This window comes from Rana temporaria, chromosome 1, assembly GCF_905171775.1.
Source record: "Rana temporaria chromosome 1, aRanTem1.1, whole genome shotgun sequence".
NCBI classification, from domain to species: domain Eukaryota; kingdom Metazoa; phylum Chordata; class Amphibia; order Anura; family Ranidae; genus Rana; species Rana temporaria.
Genome location: NC_053489.1, coordinates 2,083,247 through 2,105,297, shown reverse-complemented (window position 1 = coordinate 2,105,297; position 22,051 = coordinate 2,083,247). Strand labels below are relative to the sequence as shown.

At 48.3% G+C, this 22,051-nt stretch overlaps 1 protein-coding gene across 2 annotated transcripts in view; it reads left to right on the top strand.

Annotated features, from left to right (window-relative positions):
- IDH3B (isocitrate dehydrogenase (NAD(+)) 3 non-catalytic subunit beta) overlaps nucleotides 1–19,342 on the top strand; it is a 28,728-nt gene extending 9,386 nt beyond the window's left edge. The window contains exons 9-12 of one of the 2 annotated variants that reach the window (XM_040332361.1): nucleotides 447–593; nucleotides 711–805; nucleotides 1,793–1,853; nucleotides 18,714–19,342. In XM_040332361.1, the coding sequence (XP_040188295.1) occupies nucleotides 447–593; nucleotides 711–805; nucleotides 1,793–1,853; nucleotides 18,714–18,791 (381 nt within the window). In that variant the 3' untranslated portion in view covers nucleotides 18,792–19,342. Of the gene's footprint in view, nucleotides 1–446; nucleotides 594–710; nucleotides 806–1,792; nucleotides 1,854–12,517; nucleotides 13,124–18,713 lie in introns of those variants that run through there. The other variant, XM_040332277.1, reaches the window with a different exon arrangement.
- The last annotated feature ends 2,709 nt before the right edge of the window (nucleotides 19,343–22,051 follow it).

Genomic DNA, 22,051 nt, shown 5'->3' with positions numbered 1-22,051 from the left:
TTCACCCTCACCCACAGGGCACTCTCCCTTCATCCACATTACACCCGCAGGGCACTCCCCCTCACCCGCAGGACACTCCCTCTTCACCCTCACCCACAGGACACTCCCTCTTCACTCTCACCCGCAGGACACTCTCCCTTCACCCTCATCCACATCACACCCTCAGGACATTCACCCTCACCCGCAGGACACTCTCCCTCACCCGCAGGACTCTCTCCCTTCACCCTCACCCGCAGGGCACTCGCCCTTCACCCTAACCCGCAGGGCACTCGCCCTTCACCCTAACCCGCAGGGCACTCGCCCTTCACCCTAACCCGCAGGGCACTCGCCCTTCACCCTAACCCGCAGGGCACTCGCCCTCACCTGTAGGGCACTCACCCTTCCCCTTCACCCACAGAACACTCCCCCTTCACCCTTCTGTGTAGTAATTGGTGTTTCTCTCACAGCTGGTACAGAATCCATATCAGTTTGACGTGTTGGTGATGCCGAATCTGTACGGGAACATCATTGATAACCTGGCGGCGGGTCTGGTGGGAGGAGCCGGTGTGGTTCCCGGGGAGAGTTACAGCGCGGAGTACGCCGTGTTTGAGACGGTGAGTTCATGCTGTAGGGGCGGGGTCGGCTGGATTCCCATAATTCTCTCATTCATCCGACCCAGGAGGCTGCAAGCCAAACATTTACCCAGCATGCTGCTTGTTCTGTCTCCCCAGGGGGCCCGCCATCCCTTCGCCCAGGCCGTGGGCCGGAATATCGCCAATCCAACCGCCATGTTACTGACCGCCACAAACATGTTACGCCACCTCAAGTAAGTGACGGCCAATGTGTCCCCTCCAGTATGTCATGTGACTTGGGGCCTGTGTATGTGACACTGTGCTGTCTGCGGCCATATTGGTGGGGGGGTGTCTGTCTACACATCACTCTGTGGGGGTGGGGTCTTCTTCCAGAGGGCGTCTTTATACAGATCATTCCCTGGGTGTGGGGTCCCCTTCAGTTGCCTCAGGGGATCTGTATACACATCACGCCTCGGGGGTGGGGTCTTACTGCTGCCAGAGGGCGTCTGTATACAGATCACTTCTCAGGGGTGGAGTCTTACTGCTGTCAGGCGTCTGTATACAGATCACTCCTCGGGGGTGGGGTCTTACTGCTGCCAGAGGGCGTCTGTATACAGATCACTCCTCGGGGGTGGAGTCTTACTGCTGCCAGAGGGCGTCTGTATACAGATCACTCCTCGGGGGTGGGGTCTTACTGCTGCCAGAAGGCGTCTGCATACAGATCACTCCTCGGGGTGGAGTCTTACTGCTGCCAGAGGGCGTCTGTATACAGATCACTCCTCAGGGTGGAGTCTCACTGCTGCCAGAAGGAGTCTGTATGCAGATCATTCCTCAGGGGTGGGGTCTCACTGCTGTCAGAGGGCATCTGTATACAGATCACTCCTCAGGGGTGGGGTCTTACTGCTGCCAGAGGGCATCTGTATACAGATCACTCCCCCGGGGGTGGGGTCTCACTGCTGCCAGAAGGAGTCTGTATAAAGATCATGGGGGTGGGGGTCTCACTGCTGCCATAAGGAGTCTGTATACAGATCACTCCCCTGGGGGTGGGGGTCTCACTCCTGCCAGAGGGCGTCTGTATGCAGATCACTCCTCGGGGGTGGAGTCTGCTGAGAACCCAGAAAATTGTAAAAAGGTAGTTCAGTCTTCCAGGGTTGACCTATCGGAGGAGGCGGAGTCACTCTTTAATATAACAATATGGCTGCTGGTCGGGAATGACGAGAATTCTGTTTTTTTATTTCCAGCCTGGAATATCACTCCACCCTCATCTCTGACGCTGTGAAGAAAGTGATTAAACAGGGAAAGGTGAGAGACTGGCCTGCTTTTTGTACTGTTTGTGGAGGTCCAATAACAATTCTGTATCGCTTGTATAACAGGTTAACTCCACCCACTACACCAAATTACCCCACCCACCTCCCCCTCTAATGAAGGGCATTTCCTCCATCGTCCAGCGAGGGACACAAGAATTCGGTTGGGTTATACCACTGCCTACATTGTAGCGCTTTTTTTTTCTAGAACTTTGTCCAAACGCAGACCCCAAGCCCCTCCCACCAACTTCCTGTATACACCAACTTCCTGTTTCAGCTCCAAAACCTACCCAACTGGTTTGTTTACATATCAATTGAGGGGGCGTGGCTTCCTTAAAAAACACACAGTCTCAAAAATATATCTAACTCCATATTATGGCAAGACAATAAAAACACAACACAATCAGATCCCCAGCTCCTTCGTATCCCCCGTTCAGCAGATCCCCAGCTCCTTCGTATCCCCCGTTCAGCAGATCCCCCCAGCTCCTTCGTATCCCCCGTTCAGCAGATCCCCAGCTCATTCGTATCCCTCGTTCAGCAGATCCCCAGCTCATTCGTATCCCTCGTTCAGCAGATCCCCAGTTCATTAGTATCCCCCGTTCAGCAGATCCCCAGTTCATTAGTATCCCCCGTTCAGCAGATCCCCAGTTCATTAGTATTCCCCGTTCAGCAGATCCCCAGTTCATTAGTATCCCCCGTTCAGCAGATCCCCAGTTCATTAGTATCCCCCGTTCAGCAGATCCCCAGTTCATTAGTATCCCCCGTTCAGCAGATCCCCAGTTCATTAGTATCCCCCGTTCAGCAGATCCCCAGTTCATTAGTATCCCCCGTTCAGCAGATCCCCAGTTCATTAGTATCCCCCGTTCAGCAGATCCCCAGCTCATTCGTATCCCCAGTTCAGCAGATCCCCAGCTCATTCGTATTCCCGTTCAGCAGATCATTCGTATCCCCGTTCAGCAGATCCCCAGTTCATTAGTATCCCCCGTTCAGCAGATCCCCAGTTCATTAGTATCCCCCGTTCAGCAGATCCCCAGTTCATTAGTATCCCCCGTTCAGCAGATCCCCAGTTCATTAGTATCCCCCGTTCAGCAGATCCCCAGCTCATTCGTATCCCCAGTTCAGCAGATCCCCAGCTCATTCGTATTCCCGTTCAGCAGATCATTCGTATCCCCGTTCAGCAGATCCCCAGTTCATTCGTATCCCTCGTTCAGCAGATCCCCAGATCATTTGTATCCCTCGTTCAGCAGATCCGCAGCTCATTAGTATCCCCAGTTCAGCAGATCCACAGCTCATTAGTATCCCCGTTCAGCAGATTCCCCAACTCATTGGTACCCTCGTTCAGCAGATCCCCAGCTCATTAGTATCCCCCGTTCAGCAGATCCCCAGCTCATTAGGGACACGCGCCTGGGCCCCTCTTTTGAGGGACACATCTCACTCATTTTATACTGACCCTGTATCCTTCTTGCTCAAAACGGGAATGCTGGTAGTCAAATGGGTTGGCTTACAACCTTTCTGTTTGCCGGTGTCCTGACCTCCTCTAGGCGACAGTATAACCCGACTCCACTGAATTTCTGTGTCCTCCAATGGACTGCAAGAAATAGATTTTTACCGCAAGTATAAAAAAAATCGTTTAACACTCTTACTGCATCCCCCCCCCCCCAAAAAATACACCCTCGCTCTGTATCTCCACCCAGAAATAATCCCTCCCACTCTGTATCTCCACCCAGATATAATCCCTCCCACTCTGTATCTCCTCCCACTCTGTATCTCCACCCAGAAATAAACCCTCCCACTCTGTATCTCCACCCAGATATAATCCCTCCCACTCTGTCTTCACCCGGATATAATCCCTCCCACTCTGTCTTCACCCGGATATAATCCCTCCCACTCTGTCTTCACCCGGATATAATCCCTCCCACTCTGTCTTCACCCGGATATAATCCCTCCCACTCTGTCTCCACCCAGATATAATCCCTCCCACTCTGTCTTCACCCGGATATAATCCCTCCCACTCTGTCTCCACCCAGATATAATCCCTCCCACTCTGTCTTCACCCGGATATAATCCCTCCCACTCTGTCTCCACCCGGATATAATCCCTCCCACTCTGTCTTCACCCGGATATAATCCCTCCCACTCTGTCTTCACCCGGATATAATCCCTCCCACTCTGTCTCCACCCGGATATAATCCCTCCCACTCTGTCTTCACCCAGAAATAAACCCTCCCACTCTGTATCTCCACCCAGAAATAAACCCTCCCACTCTGTATCTCCACCCAGAAATAAACCCTCCCACTCTGTATCTCCCCCCAGATATAATCCCTCCCACTCTGTCTTCACCCGGATATAATCCCTCCCACTCTGTCTTCACCCGGATATAATCCCTCCCACTCTGTCTCCACCCAGATATAATCCCTCCCACTCTGTCTTCACCCGGATATAAACCTTCCTACTCTGTTGTCTCCACCAGGATATAAACCCTCCCACTCTGTCTCCACCCAGATATAATCCCTCCCACTCTGTATCTCCACCCGGATATAAACCCTCCCACTCTGTATCTCCACCCGGATTAAAACCCTCCCACTCTGTTGTCTCCACCCAGATATAAACCTTCCCACTCTGTATCTCCACCCAGATATAAACCTTCCTACTCTGTTGTCTCCACCAGGATATAAACCCTCCCACTCTGTCTCCACCCAGATATAATCCCTCCCACTCTGTATCTCCACCCGGATATAAACCCTCCCACTCTGTATCTCCACCCGGATTAAAACCCTCCCACTCTGTTGTCTCCACCCAGAAATAATCCCTCTCACTCTGTATCTCCACCCGGATATAAACCCTCCCACTCTGTTGTATCCACCCGGATATAAACCCTCCCACTCTGTTGTCTCCACCCAGATATAAACCCTCCCACTCTTGTCTCCACCCGGATATAAACCCTCCCACTCTGTTGTCTCCACCCGGATATAAACCCTCCCACTCTGTATCTCCACCCGGATATAAACCCTCCCACTCTGTTGTTTCCACCCGGATATAAACCCTCCCACTCTGTTGTCTCCACCCAGATATAAACCCTCCCACTCTTGTCTCCACCCGGATATAAACCCTCCCACTCTGTTGTCTCCACCCGGATATAAACCCTCCCACTCTGTATCTCCACCCGGATATAAACCCTCCCACTCTGTTGTTTCCACCCGGATATAAACCCTCCCACTCTGTTGTCTCCACCCAGATATAATCCCTCCCACTCTGTTGTCTCCACCCGGATTGAATCCCTCCCACTCTGTTGTCTCCACCCGGATATAATCCCTCCCACTCTGTTGTCTCCACCCGGATATAAACCCTCCCACTCTGTTGTCTCCACCCGGATATAAACCCTCCCACTCTGTTGTCTCCACTCAGATATAATCCCTCCCACTCTGTATCTCCACCCAGAAATAAACCCTCCCACTCTGTCTCCACCCGGATATAAACCCTCCCACTCTGTATCTCCACCCAGATATAAACCCTCCCACTCTGTTGTCTCCACCCAGATATAATCCCTCCCACTCTGTCTCCACCCAGATATAATCCCTCCCACTCTATATCTCCATCCGGATATAATCCCTCCCACTCTGTATCTCCACCCGGATATAAACCCTCCCACTCTGTTGTCTCCACCCGGATATAAACCCTCCCACTCTGTATCTCCACCCGGATATAAACCCTCCCACTCTGTATCTCCGGATATAAACCCTCCCACCCTGTCTCCACCCAGATATAATCCCTCCCACTCTGTTGTCTCCACCCAGAAATAAACCCTCCCACTCTGTATCTCCACCCAGAAATAAACCCTCCCACTCTGTATCTCCACCCAGATATAAACCCTCCCACTCTGTATCTCCACCCAGATATAAACCCTCCCACTCTGTTGTCTCCACCCAGATATAATCCCTCCCACTCTGTCTCCACCCAGATATAATCCCTCCCACTCTATATCTCCATCCGGATATAATCCCTCCCACTCTGTATCTCCACCCGGATATAATCCCTCCCACTCTGTCTCCACCCAGATATAATCCCTCCCACTCTATATCTCCATCCGGATATAAACCCTCCCACTCTGTATCTCCACCCAGATATAAACCCTCCCACTCTGTATCTCCACCCAGATATAAACCCTCCCACTCTGTTGTCTCCACCCAGATATAAACCCTCCCACTCTGTTGTCTCCACCCAGATATAAACCCTACCACTCTGTATCTCCACCCGGATATAAACCCTCCCACTCTGTATCTCCGGATATAAACCCTCCCACCCTGTCTCCACCCAGATATAATCCCTCCCACTCTGTTGTCTCCACCCGGATATAAACCCTCCCACTCTGCTGTCTCCACCCGGATATAAACCCTCCCACTCTGCTGTCTCCACCCGGATATAAACCCTCCCACTCTGTTGTCTCCACCCGGATATAAACCCTCCCACTCTGTTGTCTCCACCCAGATATAACCCCTCCCACTCTGTTGTCTCCTTCCGGATTAAAACCCTCCCACTCTGTTGTCTCCACCTGGATATAAACCCTCCCACTCTGTTATCTCCACCCGGATATAATCCCTCCCACTCTGTCTCCACCCAGATAAAATCCCTCCTACTCTGTTGTCTCCACCCAGATATATATACCCTCCCACTCTATATCTCCATCCGGATATAAACCCTCCCACTCTGTATCTCCACCCGGATATAAACCCTCCCACTCTGTATCTCCACCCAGAAATAAACCCTCCCACTCTGTATCTCCACCCGGATATAAACCCTCCCAGTCTGTATCTCCACCCAGAAATAAACCCTCCCACTCTGTATCTCCACCCAGAAATAATCCCTCCCACTCTGTATCTCCACCCAGAAATAAACCTCCCACTCTGTATCTCCACCCGGATATAATCCCTCCCACTCTGTCTCCACCCGGATATAAACCCTCCCACTCTGTATCTCCACCCGGATATAAACCCTCCCACTCTGTATCTCCATCCGGATATAATCCCTCCCACTCTGTCTCCACCCGGATATAAACCCTCCCACTCTGTATCTCCATCCGGATATAATCCCTCCCACTCTGTCTCCACCCGGATATAAACCCTCCCACTCTGTATCTCCATCCGGATATAATCCCTCCCACTCTGTCTCCACCCGGATATAATCCCTCCCACTCTGTCTCCACCCGGATATAATCCCTCCCACTCTATATCTCCATCCGGATATAAACCCTCCCACTCTGTATCTCCACCCGGATATAAACCCTCCCACTCTGTATCTCCACCTGGATATAAACCCTCCCACTCTGTATCTCCATCTGGATATAAACCCTCCCACTCTGTATCTCCATCCGGATATAAGTCCTCCCACTCTGTATCTCCACCCAGATATAAACCCTCCCACTCTGTATCTCCACCTGGATATAAACCCTCCCACTCTGTATCTCCACCTGGATATAAACCCTCCCACTCTGTATCTCCATCTGGATATAAACCCTCCCACTCTGTATCTCCATCTCGATATAAACCCTCCCACTCTGTATCTCCATCCGGATATAAGTCCTCCCACTCTGTATCTCCACCCGGATATAAACCCTCCCACTCTGTATCTCCACCTGGATATAAACCCTCCCACTCTGTTTCTCCACCTGGATATAAACCCTCCCACTCTGTATCTCCATCTGGATATAAACCCTCCCACTCTGTATCTCCATCCGGATACAAGTCCTCCCACTCTGTATCTCCACCCGGATATAAACCCTCCCACTCTGTATCTCCACCTGGATATAAACCCTCCCACTCTGTATCTCCATCTGGATATAAACCCTCCCACTCTGTATCTCCATCCGGATATAAGTCCTCCCACTCTGTATCTCCACCCGGATATAAACCCTCCCACTCTATCTCCACCTGGATATAAACCCTCCCACTCTGTATCTCCACCTGGATATAAACCCTCCCACTCTGTATCTCCACCTGGATATAAACCCTCCCACTCTGTATCTCCACCTGGATATAAACCCTCCCACTCTGTATCTCCACCTGGATATAAACCCTCCCACTCTGTTGTCTCCACCTGGATATAAACCCTCCCACTCTGTTGTCTCCACCTGGATATAAACCCTCCCACTCTGTATCTCCATCTGGATATAAACCCTCCCACTCTGTATCTCCATCTGGATATAAGTCCTCCCACTCTGTATCTCCACCCGGATATAAACCCTCCCACTCTGTATCTCCATCTGGATATAAACCCTCCCACTCTGTATCTCCACCCGGATATAAACCCTCCCACTCTGTATCTCCACCCGGATATAAACCCTCCCACTCTGTATCTCCACCTGGATATAAACCCTCCCACTCTGTATCTCCATCTGGATATAAACCCTCCCACTCTGTATCTCCATCCGGATATAAACCCTCCCACTCTGTATCTCCACCCGGATATAAACCCTCCCACTCTGTATCTCCACCTGGATATAAACCCTCCCACTCTGTATCTCCACCTGGATATAATCCCTCCCACTCTGTCTCCACCTGGATATAAACCCTCCCACTCTGTATCTCCAATCCGGATATAAACCCTCCCACTCTGTATCTCCACCCGGATATAAACCCTCCCACTCTATCTCCACCCAGAAATAAACCCTCCCACTCTGTATCTCCACCTGGATATAAACCCTCCCACTCTGTATCTCCATCTGGATATAAACCCTCCCACTCTGTTGTCTCCACCTGGATATAAACCCTCCCACTCTGTTGTCTCCACCTGGATATAAACCCTCCCACTCTGTATCTCCATCTGGATATAAACCCTCCCACTCTGTATCTCCATCTGGATATAAACCCTCCCACTCTGTATCTCCATCCGGATATAAGTCCTCCCACTCTGTATCTCCACCCGGATATAAACCCTCCCACTCTGTATCTCCATCTGGATATAAACCCTCCCACTCTGTATCTCCACCTGGATATAAACCCTCCCACTCTGTATCTCCACCCGGATATAAACCCTCCCACTCTGTATCTCCATCCGGATATAAACCCTCCCACTCTGTATCTCCATCTGGATATAAACCCTCCCACTCTGTATCTCCATCCGGATATAAACCCTCCCACTCTGTATCTCCACCCGGATATAAACCCTCCCACTCTGTATCTCCACCTGGATATAAACCCTCCCACTCTGTATCTCCACCTGGATATAATCCCTCCCACTCTGTCTCCACCTGGATATAAACCCTCCCACTCTGTATCTCCAATCCGGATATAAACCCTCCCACTCTGTATCTCCACCTGGATATAAACCCTCCCACTCTGTATCTCCACCCGGATATAAACCCTCCCACTCTATCTCCACCCAGAAATAAACCCTCCCACTCTGTATCTCCACCTGGATATAAACCCTCCCACTCTGTATCTCCATCTGGATATAAACCCTCCCACTCTGTTGTCTCCACCTGGATATAAACCCTCCCACTCTGTTGTCTCCACCTGGATATAAACCCTCCCACTCTGTATCTCCATCTGGATATAAACCCTCCCACTCTGTATCTCCATCCGGATATAAGTCCTCCCACTCTGTATCTCCACCCGGATATAAACCCTCCCACTCTGTATCTCCATCTGGATATAAACCCTCCCACTCTGTATCTCCACCCGGATATAAACCCTCCCACTCTGTATCTCCACCCGGATATAAACCCTCCCACTCTGTATCTCCACCCAGAAATAAACCCTCCCACTCTGTATCTCCATCCGGATATAAGTCCTCCCACCTTCTAACATCACTGTCACCCCCCTGTTGCCATCCTCCGTCTTCTCCCGGTAATCTTTATGAATTTCGTCTCGCACTCTCTCCTGTGTATGAAGCCGCACCGGTTTGGGGTTCTGCACTCTTTGCATGGCTTTATAAAGAAGTGACCCCGATAATTCACCACCCCAAATCATCCATTGTTACCCCTGGAGGAAATCTGCCAATTTGAAGTTTCCTCTGTGCTGCTTTCGTTTTTCTGCTTTTTTTTTTTTGTACTTTTTTTTTTTTTTTTTATTATTATTATTATTTAATTATATTCTGTTTTGCTTTACACCATTTTGCTTCAATATTATTTTAATTTGCAATTTGTATAAATAGAAAGAATTAAAGGAATTGTAAATATCTTCCTTTCCCTTAGTGCCGTCCTCCTTCACTTACCTCATCCTTCCATTTTGCTTTTACATGTCCTTATTTCTTCTGAGAAATCCTCAGTTCCTGTTCTTCTGTCTGTAACTCCACACCGTAATGCAAGGCTTTCTCCCTGGTGTGGAGGGGGCGAGCAGGAGTGTCAGGATGCCCACTAACACACAGCCTCTTTCTCTATCTGCAAAGTAGAGAGTGTCCTGACCCTCCTGCTCGCCCCCTCAAGAGGCTTTCTCCACACCGGGGAGAAAGCCTTGCATTACTGTGTGGAGTTACAGACAGAAGAACAGGAAGTGAGGATTTCTCAGAAGAAATAAGGACATTTAAAAGCAAAATGGAAGGATGAGGTAAGTGAAGGAGGACGGCACTAAGGGAAAGGAAGCTATTTAGGGAAAAAAAATCTCCTTTACAACCCCTGTAAGTTCAGAAATAGTGCAGAGTGCAGGATGCATCTGATCTCTATAGGGGGCGCCTTCCATATGAAGTGTCGGGGGTTCTGTGAGTTTGGTGTTGGAAGTGGGATAGGTAGGGTTGGTGGTGTGCGCTGTGTTCTGGCTCCGTGGATCAGCTGATGCTCCTTAGCTGGGTAGTACAACCTTGGACCATACCATCCTATATTTTACTGGTTACCAGCACAACTCTACACTGTGCCAGTACAACCTTGGACTGTACCATCCCATATTGTACTGGTTACCAGTACAACCTTGGACTGTACCATCCCATATCTTACTGGTTACTAGTACAATCTTGGACTGTACCATCCCATATTTTACTGGTTACTAGTACAATCTTGGACTGTACCATCCCATATTTTACTGGTTACTAGTACAATCTTGGACTGTACCATCCCATATTTTACTGGTTACTAGTACAATCTTGGACTGTACCATCCTATATTTTACTGGTTACTAGTACAATCTTGGACTGTACCATCCCATATTTAACTGGTTACCAGTACAACCTTGGACTGTACCATCCCATATTTCACTGGTTACCAGTACAACCCTGGACTGAACCACCCTATATTTTACTGGTTACCAGTACAACTCCGTACTGTACCATCCCATATTTTACTGGTGGCCAGTACAAGTCTGGACCGTACCATCCCATATTTTACTGGTGGCCAGTACAACTCCAGACCGTACCATCCCATATTTTACTGGTGGCCAGTACAACTCCAGACCGTACCATCCCATATTTTACTGGTTACCAGTACAACTCCAGACCGTACCAGCCCATATTTTACTGGTTACCTTACCAGTACAACTCCAAACCGTACCATCCCATATTTTACTGGTTACCAGTACAACTCCAGACCGTACCATCCCATATTTTACTGGTTACCAGTACAACTCCAGACCGTACCATCCCATATTTTACTGGTGGCCAGTACAAGTCTGGACCGTACCATCCTATATTTTATTGGTTACCAGTACAACTCCAGACCGTACCATCCCATATTTTACTGGTTACCAGTACAACTCCAGACCGTACCATCCCATATTACAGCCAGAAGACCTTGAGTCTGTCTGGGATCTTTCTCCACCCGTGTCCATCCTTCCTACTCTGATATGTTCTCCTCAGCCTGTCCCTGTCTTCTGTCTTTTTATACTCCAGTATACCACCTTATAGACCGGATACATCCTAAATATATCCATTTATCCAACTGTCCATCCAGAGCCTCTGGTTTATAGACAGGATACATCCTAAATATATCCATTTATCCAACTCTCCATCCAGAGCCTCTGGTTTATAGACCGGATACATCCTAAATATAGAACCATTTATCCAACTGTCCATCAAGAGCCTCTGGTTTATAGACCGGATACATCCTAAATATAGATCCATTTATCCAACTGTCCATCCAGAGCCTCTGGTTTATAGACCGGATACATCCTAAATATAGATCCATTTATCCAACTGTCCATCCAGAGCCTCTGGTTTATAGACCAGATACATCCTAAATATAGAGCCATTTATCCAACTGTCCATCCAGAGCCTCGGGTTTATAGACCAGATACATCCTAAATATAGAGCCATTTATCCAACTGTCCATCCAGAGCCTCGGGTTTAATGCCATTTTAGGTCTGTTAGTCCTCATCGGTAAATGACATGGAAGATGGAACGGCTTATGTGACGTTCTTGGTGGCTTCAGGTGCCGTTAGAATAAGAAGGGAAAATAGTTGGCTGTAGACCTGCACTGGTGGTGCTTGGCCATTTTTAGGTGGAACTCTAGACTGAGGAGCTTGGTAGGGGGTCATTGGGTTATACATGGAGGGAGGTGTAATGAGATTTATGTAGGTAACATCTCTTTGGAAGGGTATGTACCCTGTTATTGCTTTTCATTTTCATCTCTGCTTTGCCTCCATTGCTTTTCAGTTCTGTATTCATCCGCCATTTTGTTTTTGTTCTTTCTTTTCCCTTTTCGTGTGTGTGTGTGTGCGCTTCCCCCCCATCATCTTCCTCCCAGGTGCGGACGCGAGACATGGGCGGTTACTCCACCACCACCGACTTCGTCAAAGCTGTGATTGACAACCTGCAGGCTCGATATGCTCAATAATGTCATTCCCATGGACCACCCCCCCCCCCCATTCTACAGCCCCCCCCCCCCCAAGAGTGCCATGTCCACCACAAGTCACTTGTGCCTAGCTGAAATGACCCAGAATCCTCCACCTTTCCCTTCCCCTCTTGATAGGCCACGCCCATTCTTGGGAGGAGATACCTTCATAAAATATGGCTCTTCTGATTTCTGGGCCTCTAACTCGTATCTACAGTAGAGATGACTTCTCTTGGCTACCTGAGAGATGTAAGAGCCATCATATGATCTTCAGAAGGTGGAAATTGATTGTTCACCTTCGGAGAAGACAGTCAGATCCCTCAGTAGCATTAGATGGAGTCTCCAGCTTTGTCCAAGCCGTAGAGAACCCCCAACCTGAATTCCTGGAGGACAAGCTTTGGAATTTGGAATGAAATTTCCGGGGTTTAGGAATCCTTGATGTTTATTTTTGTATCCAGTGTAAATAATATTTATAAATTGGCCGTATTGCACCAGATAATAAATGTTTGTGTCACAAGAGTAAGAGTGTTCTGTCTGTGTTCTCATCAAAAATATGGAAAGAGTGACAAATGTTTGCGTTCGTGGAAAGGCGATGACAGCGTTTCACTGGTGATCCATATTCAGAGGAGAAGGATGTTGGAATAATACAAGGCTACAAAATGTCCCATGAAAATTGGGGGCAAAATGTTACCCCAGAAGAGCCAGGATTGGCCATTCCCTTTCTCCAGTATAGGAAGAGCATGCCCTGTGAGAAGAGTTGGCCCATGTGATGTCTCCACAGTGGGTTCAACCAATCACTGTCTCTGGTGTGGGATGGACAAGAGCGTTGGCTCTGTGGAGTCCTGGGAGCTGGGTTCAGCCATTCATTGTCTGAGGTGTGGGAAGGGCAGAGTGTTGGCTCTATGAAGTCCTGGAATGCTGTGTTTCACCATTCGCTGTCTCCGCTGTGGGAAGGGCAGAGTGTTGGCTCTATGAAGTCCTGGAATGCTGTGTTTCACCATTCGCTGTCTCCGCTGTGGGAAGGGCAGAGTGTTGGCTCTATGAAGTCCTGGAATGCTGTGTTTCACCATTCGCTGTCTCCGCTGTGGGAAGGGCAGAGTGTTGGTTCTTTGACAGCCTGGGGAGCTGGGTTCCGCCACTTGTCATCTCCGGTGTGGGAAGGCTAGAGAGTTGGCTCTGTGATGTCTTGGGGAGCTGGGTTTGGCCATTTGTAGTCTAAGGTGTGGGAATGGTGACGTTTTGGTTTGGGGGAGCTGGGTTCAGCCATTCACTGTCTCCAGTGTGGGAAGGGCAGAATGTTGACTTGGATGTACTGGGGAGCTGGGTTCAGGCATTCACGGTCTCCAGTGTGGGAAGGGCAGAGAGTTGACTTGGATGTACTGGGGAGCTGGGTTCAGCCATTCACGGTCTCCAGTGTGGGAAGGGCAGAGTGTTGACTTGGATGTTCTGGGAGATGGGTTTAGCCATTCACGGTCTCCAGTGTGGGAAGGGCAGAGTGTTGACTTGGATGTTCTGGGAGATGGGTTTAGCCATTCACGGTCTCCAGTGTGGGAAGGGCAGAGTGTTGACTTGGATGTTCTGGGAGATGGGTTTAGCCATTCACGGTCTCCAGTGTGGGAAGGGCAGAGTGTTGACTTGGATGTTCTGGGAGCTGGGTTTAGCCATTCACGGTCTCCAGTGTGGGAAGGATGGTGTATTGACTCTGATGTCCTGGGGAGCTGGACTTCTGTGAGGTGGAAGACACTCTGTCCTATGGAGGTTTTTGGATATCTGCTACACACACATGTAGCTGAATTCAGCTAGGCGGGCGCATAGTTGCGGCGGCGTAGCGTATCGTATTTACACTACGCCGCCGTAAGTTTGCAAGGCAAGTACTGTATTCACAAAGTACTTGCCTGCTAAGTTACGGTGGCGTATCGTAAATGCGGCGGGCGTAAGCGTGCCTAATTCAAAATAGGCTGAGGGGGCGTGTTTTTATGTTAATATGGGTTGACCTGACGTGATTGACGTTTTTTAGGAATGGCGCATGCGCCGTCCGTGTACATATACCAGTGTGCATTGCGGCCAGGGCTTTTTTTCAGGTGGAACTCGGTTCCACCACCTCTGGCTCAGACCCTTTGGCGCCTGCTCACCACAATCACTTGTAAACACAGAAGTCTAGTTTCTGTGTTTACAAGTGACAGCTCTGCACTCTGTATGTAATGCAATCCTGGTATTTACTGCCCCTTTAAGACCCTTCTACTGTTTGTGAAATTTGAATGGGGTCGTGGTTGAGTTCCTGCACCTATTTCTTGAGAAAAAAAGCTCTGATTGCGGCAAAGTACGCCGCAAGGACGTATTGGTTTTAATGTGGACGTAAATTACGTCCAGGCCTATTCACGGACGACTTACGCAAACAACGTAACATTTTCAAATTTCGACGCGGGAACGACGGCCATACTTAACATTACTAGTCCAGCTATTTGATGGAATAACTATACGCCTGAAAATGCCTTACGTAAATGGCGTATCTGTACTGCGTCAGCCGAGCGTACGTTTGTGAATAGGCGTATCTAGTGATTTACATATTCTATGCCGAACTCAATGGAAGCGCTACCTAGCGGCCAGCCTAAATATTGCACCCTAAGATACGACGGCGCAAGCCGTCGTATCTTAGCTAGGTTTAAGTGTATCTTAGCTAGGTTTAAGTGTATCTCTGTTTGAGAATACACTTAAACTTAGGACAGCGCAAATTCCGAGTTAGGTCGGCGTATCTACTGATACGCCGGCCTAATGCCGCGTACACACCATCACTTTATGTGATGAAAAAAAACACATTTTTTGTGAAGTAAAAAAACGATGTTTTTGAAACTTTTCAAAATGCTCTAGCAAAGCGCGGTTACGTTCAGCACTCTTTTCCATTGAAGCTCGCTTCATAACTAGCTTCTGATCATGTGCGGGTTTAAAAACTTCATTTTAAACGTCGTTTTAGCCTACACGCGGTGATTTTTTGTGACACAAAAAAACGTTTTGAAAAACGACACAAAAAATTGAAGCATGCTTTAATTTTTTTTGTAGTTTTTCACAAGACATAGAACGATGTCTTCCCCCACACACGGTCATTTTTCAAAACGTCGGTTTTTTTCATCACATAAAGTGATGGTGTGTACGCGGCATTACTCTTACTGAATCTGGCCCTGTGTCCAAAGCTTGTACACAGTGTAGGTGGGGGGAGGCGGGGTGTAGGGTGTGGGGGCAAAAAGGATTAATTTTAGTTATCTCTTATTATGTTTAATGAGTTGATAATTGAATTGATAATGGTGGTGTCAGTTGTCAAGTTCAGCTGGCATTGAAGGAAGGTCTGATAAAGCCTCCAGCAGGGTGAAGCCCACCGGAGTTGTCTGCCGCCTCCTGTACTGCAAATCCGATATCCTACAGCAGACATTGCCCTGTGTCATCCAGCCCGAGGGAAGGAAGATTCTATAGGTGATGCTGAGCTCCCAGGATGGAGGAGGGAGTGGGGAACATGTTCCCCTGAATAAAGCTTGGAAGATCTCCATATGCAGTAGAAAGTGGACAATCCAAGTTCACAAGATGGCACAATAGCCCAGGTCAGATTGGCTACTGTGATGCAATGAGACAGATCTGAGGTCTAAAACCTGGCCATATAGTTCCCGGGGGCTCATACAGATGCCAGCCGTCCCAGAGCAAATCCAGGCACGATCCAGAACCTGCCGAACAGAATCGGAGCTCTCCTTCAACGTATCTGTAATTACAGACCGCTATAGTATAGGTCTCTACTTGGGAGTGCCTGCCCAACACGCTGTCTATGTCTAAAGAGAAGAATCCCACTTGTAATGGCAGGATGGTGATGTCACTCAGAGGAGCAACCTGCATTGCATACCAGTCTCATCCCAGGCCAGTTCCACTCATACCAGTCTCATCCCGCCCCAGTTTCACCCATACCAGTCTCATCCCAGGCCAGTTCCACCCATTCCAGTCTCATCCCGGGCCAGTTCCACCCATACCAGTCTCATCCCGCACCAGTTCCACCCATACCAGTCTCATCCCAGGCCAGTTCCACCCATACCAGTCTCATCCCCGGCCAGTTCCACTCATACCAGTCTCATCCCGCCCCAGTTCCACCCATTCCAGTCTCATCCCGCCCCAGTTTCACCCATACCAGTCTCATCCCAGGCCAGTTCCACCCATTCCAGTCTCATCCCGGGCCAGTTCCACCCATACCAGTCTCATCCCGCACCAGTTCCACCCATACCAGTCTCATCCCAGGCCAGTTCCACCCATACCAGTCTCATCCCAGGCCAGTTCCACCCATACCAGTCTCATCCCAGGCCAGTTCCACTCATACCAGTCTCATCCCGCCCCAGTTTCACCCATACCAGTCTCATCCCAGGCCAGTTCCACCCATTCCAGTCTCATCCCGGGCCAGTTCCACCCATACCAGTCTCATCCCGCACCAGTTCCACCCATACCAGTCTCATCCCAGGCCAGTTCCACCCATACCAGTCTCATCCCAGGCCAGTTCCACCCATTCCAGTCTCATCCCGCGCCAGTTTCACCCATACCAGTCTCATCCCGGGCCGGTTCCACCCAGACCAGTATCATCCCGGGCCAGTTCCACCCAGATCAGTCTCATCCCAGGCCAGTTATTCTCATTCCACAATCTTTTTATTGGCCAGTTCTGCCCATACCAGAGGCTCATCACAGGCCTATTTGATCCATACCAGTCTGATTCCAGGCCAGTACTGTCCATTCAGAGACTCATCCCAGCCAGTTCAATCCACACCAGAGACTTATCCCAGGCTAGTTCCGCCCATACCAGAGACTTATCCTGGGCCAGTTTCACCCATACCTAAGACTCATGCCAGGCCAGTTCTGTCCATTCTGAGACTCCTCCCAAGCCAGTTCTGCTTATACCAGAGATTTATTTCAGACCAGTTCTGTCTATTCCAGAGACTCATCCCAGGCCTGTTCCACCCATACCAGAGACTTATCCCAGGCCAGTTCCACCCATACCTGAGACTCATCCCGGGCCAGTTCCACCCATGCCAGAGACTTCTCCCGGGCCAGTTCCACCCATGCCAGAGACTCATCCCAAGCCAGTTCCACCCATACCCGAGACTCATCCCGGACCAGTTCCACCCATACCAGAGACTCATGCCAGGCCAGTTCCACCCATACCAGAGACTCATGCCAGGCCAGTTCCACCCATACCAGAGACTCATGCCAGGCCAGTTCCACCCATACCAGAGACTCATGCCAGGCCAGTTCTACCCATACCAGGGACTCATCCCAGGCCAGTTCCACCCATACCAGGGACTTATCCTGGGCCAGTTCCACCCATACCAGAGACTCATCCCAGGCCAGTTCCACCCATGCCAGAGACTTCTCCCGGGCCAGTTCCACCCATGCCAGAGACTCATCCCAAGCCAGTTCCACCCATACCAGAGACTCATCCCAAGCCAGTTCCACCCATACCAGAGACTCATGCCAGGCCAGTTCCACCCATACCAGAGACTCATGCCAGGCCAGTTCCACCCATACCAGGGACTCATCCCAGGCCAGTTCCACCCATACCAGGGACTCATCCTGGGCCAGTTCCACCCATACCAGGGACTCATCCTGGGCCAGTTCCACCCATACCAGGGACTCATCCTGGGCCAGTTCCACCCATACCAGAGACTTATCCCAGGCCAGTTCCACCCATACCAGAGACTCATCCTGGGCCAGTTCCACCCATGCCAGAGACTTCTCCCGGGCCAGTTCCACCCATACCAGAGACTCATCCCAGGCCAGTTCCACCCATACCAGAGACTTCCAAGTCAGTTCTCCATGGTGAAGTCATCCCTGTGGACAGACAAACACAAACTTCTTCCTTCATGACATAAGTGGCAGCACTTTTATATGAGCCATGTCAGCATGTTCATATCTTTCGGCTCCTATGCCCTTCCAAGGAATGAGCTACATGAAGACTTTAATGAGTATAATAACAGGACAGTCCTATAGTGGCTAAAAACATCATCCCGGCTCCTCCTATGGAAGGTGGTTTAGTTTTTCTGTATATGGCTCCTCTGTTTTGAGTATGTTTACTGTATTTCCTCCTTTGCAGGTCCGTACGACAGATATGGGCGGGTACGCCACCTCTCTGGATTACACGCAGGCCGTTATCAACAGCCTCAATTCCTAGAAGGTCTTCAGGGGAGGAGTCCCAGCCATGTGACACTCCTCATCTCTCTGACTCATCGACTATTGCACTGCATAGATCAGCCCACGCGGTTCTCATGACCTGAATGTTTTTATCAGTCCCATAGCAACTTGCTTTACCCCCGGGTGTACCTGTCGACACTTCTTTTGCCTGGAGGACTTATGGCATCAACACTATGAGGCCTCTCTTTATAAATTCACAATTGTGGGAAATCCAGCCAAATATTTAACTTATTTTAATGGAACACGAGTTTCATTAATTAATCATTGCCGCCTGGCTGTTTTTCCCCCCTTAAAATAATCCATGCCTTTCACATCCGAACATCTACAGATTTAAGAAAATTGGGCAAACAATTTATAAACAGGCCCCTTAATGTATATGCTGTCTGTACACACTGCTGATTTTCTGGAGTCCCATCATTCCTTTGCGTCCCGGTGACGCCCCCATTCTTTTGCTGCCTTTGCTGTCTTGACCCACAAATTAGTGTGATGTGAAATATTACTGAAAAATAAAGTGTTTGATGTGTGTGATAAGAGTGCTGTATTTACTGATCTGTCCTGGAGAGCCTGAGATAGAAAATAAATAAGTACACCCCCAACGTCGTTTACCATCACCACCACTTCAGGTCCATGAAATCAGGTTCCCGTGTTCCAGATTAGGTGCCATGGATTAGAACCTCCTTAGGGAGTTGTGTTTCTACGGCCATTTTAGTAATTATTGCAGCAATAATGCACTTGGAAAGAGCAGAGAGGACAGGATTGTAGCATAAAAGTTGTGTCCCCCCCCCACCAAGAACCAAACTGCTAATCCTGGCACAGCAAGGCCTCCAGTTCCTCATCGATTGTAGAGATACAATTCGATATGTGCAATTTGTTTAGTTCTGAATTTCCACATTTTCGGATTTACGAAATTACGAATTTACGAACTTTTGAATTATTCAAGAATTTGAAAATCGGGAAATAAAAAATTTGGAAATTCCAAAATACAGATTTAGAAAATTCGAATTTCGGAATATCGAGATTTCGGGAATTCGAAAAGCAGATATTCGAAAAGCGGATATTCGAAAATTCGGAGTTAGAAAATTCGAATAAAGTGCCATTTGTGAAGGTCCCGTCTGTAATCCCACATTAGTCCTCTGTATGCAACTTCCTGGGTGGCAAACTACTCAAGAGCCCAGAAGGGTATTTGCAGACTTCTTATGCACTTGGAAAGAGCAGAGAGGACAGGATTGTAGCATAAAAGTTGTGTCCCTCCCACCAAGAACCAAACTGCTAATCCTGGCACAGCAAGGCCTCCAGTTCCTCATCGATTGTAGAGATACAATTAGATATGTGCAATTTGTTTAGTTCCGAATTTTTCAATTTCGGATTTACGAAATTACGAACTTTTGAATTTTCGAAAATTCTAAATTTCAGAATTTGAAAATCAGGAAAATAAAAAAATTTGGAAATTCCAAAATACAGATTTCAAAAACTCTAATTCTGAAATTGGAAATTTCGGAATATCGAGATTTCGGGAATTTGAAAAGCGGATATTCGAAAATTTGAAATTTCAGAAATTCAAAGTTAGAAAATTAGAAATTCCAGAATCCGGAAATTCTCTATTCGGAAAATTCTATAATCGGAAATTCCAAAATTCTAAATTTGAAGTTCGGAAATCCGATTATTCAGAATTTGAATTTCGAAAATAGGAAATCCCAAAATTCAGAATTTGAATTTCGAAAATTCAGACTTCGAATTTCGGAAATTCGAAAATTGGGATTTTCAAATTCTGAATTTTTAACATTTCTGAATCTCCGAATTATCAAATTTCTGAATTTTTGAATATTTGATTTCATAATTTTCAAATTTCCAGCATTTCCAAAAAAGCAAAAAAAAAAAACACGAATGAAACTAAAACGAACAAACTACCATGAAGTCTAACAGTATCTGTATCAAGAAACCTGTCATGGGGATAATTGTAGAAGAAAGCTCCTCTTCTGGAACTTCAAAACATGGATCAGCAGATGAGAGTTGAAGAAACATATGACCATTCATGAAGGTGGCAAGAAGACGACTTATTACCAACCTTACCAAGGCAGGATCTACTTGCACCTTGGAAGTGAGGGAAGTGCCATTTGTGAGGGTCCCGTCTGTAATCCCACATTATTCCTCTGGGTGGCAAACTACTCAAGAGCCCAGAAGGGTATTTGCAGACTCCTTACCTCCAACCCGGCAGGTGTCCAGAAAAAGAGATCTAGAAGATCTATAATGCCTTGAAAAAGTATTCACCCCCCTTGACTTTTTCCCTATTTTGTTACATTACAGCCTTTTAGTTCAATGTTTTTTTTAGTCTGAATTATATTTGACGGATCAGAACACAATAGTCTAAGTTGAAGTAAAATTAGAAAAATAAACATAAAACTTAATAAAAAAACTGATAACTGTCATGTGCGTAAGTATTCACCCCCTTTGTTATGAAGCCCATAAAAAGCTCTGGTGCCACCAATTCCCTTCAGAAGTCACATAATTAGTGAAATGACGTCCACCTGTGTGCAATCTAAGTGTCACATAACCTGTCAATTACAGACACACCTTTCTGAAAGGCCCCAAAGGCGGCAAACACCTAAGCAAGAGGCACCACTAACCAAACACTGCCATGAAGGCCAAGGAACTCTCCAAACAAGGAAGGGACAATGTTGTTGAGAAGTACAAGTCAGGGTTCGGTTATAAAACCAAAAAATATCCAAATCTTTGATGATCCCTAAGAGCTCCATCAAATCTATCATCACCAGATGGAAAGAACACGGCACAACAGCAAACCTGCCAAGAGACGGCCGCACACCAAAACTCACGGCAAGGAGGTCATGTGTGCCCTGGAGCATATAGCTCACCGGCCACCCCTGGAGCAACGGGGCATGTCGTGGACGGCCCAGCATGTAGCTAAAAGGCCAGCACACGCTCAATGGCCAAACTCGGGGGGGGGGGGGGGGGGGGTACTACGAGGATCCAGTCCGTCACCCAGTTGGCAGTTGATTGTAGATCTTAGGATCCAAAAATGCAGAACATAAAAGAAAAACATTGCAAAAAATCCCCAGGCCACATGGGCCCTTAGGAGCAATGCCATTCTCCTGTGCTAGGCAGAAAAGAAAACACACACATGGGATGTACCCAGGGGGACTACCCCCTGGGTACATCCCCTGGGAGGTACTGTGTTTAACATGCTGTTTTTCTGCCTAGTCAATCTCCTAGCAGGAGGATAAT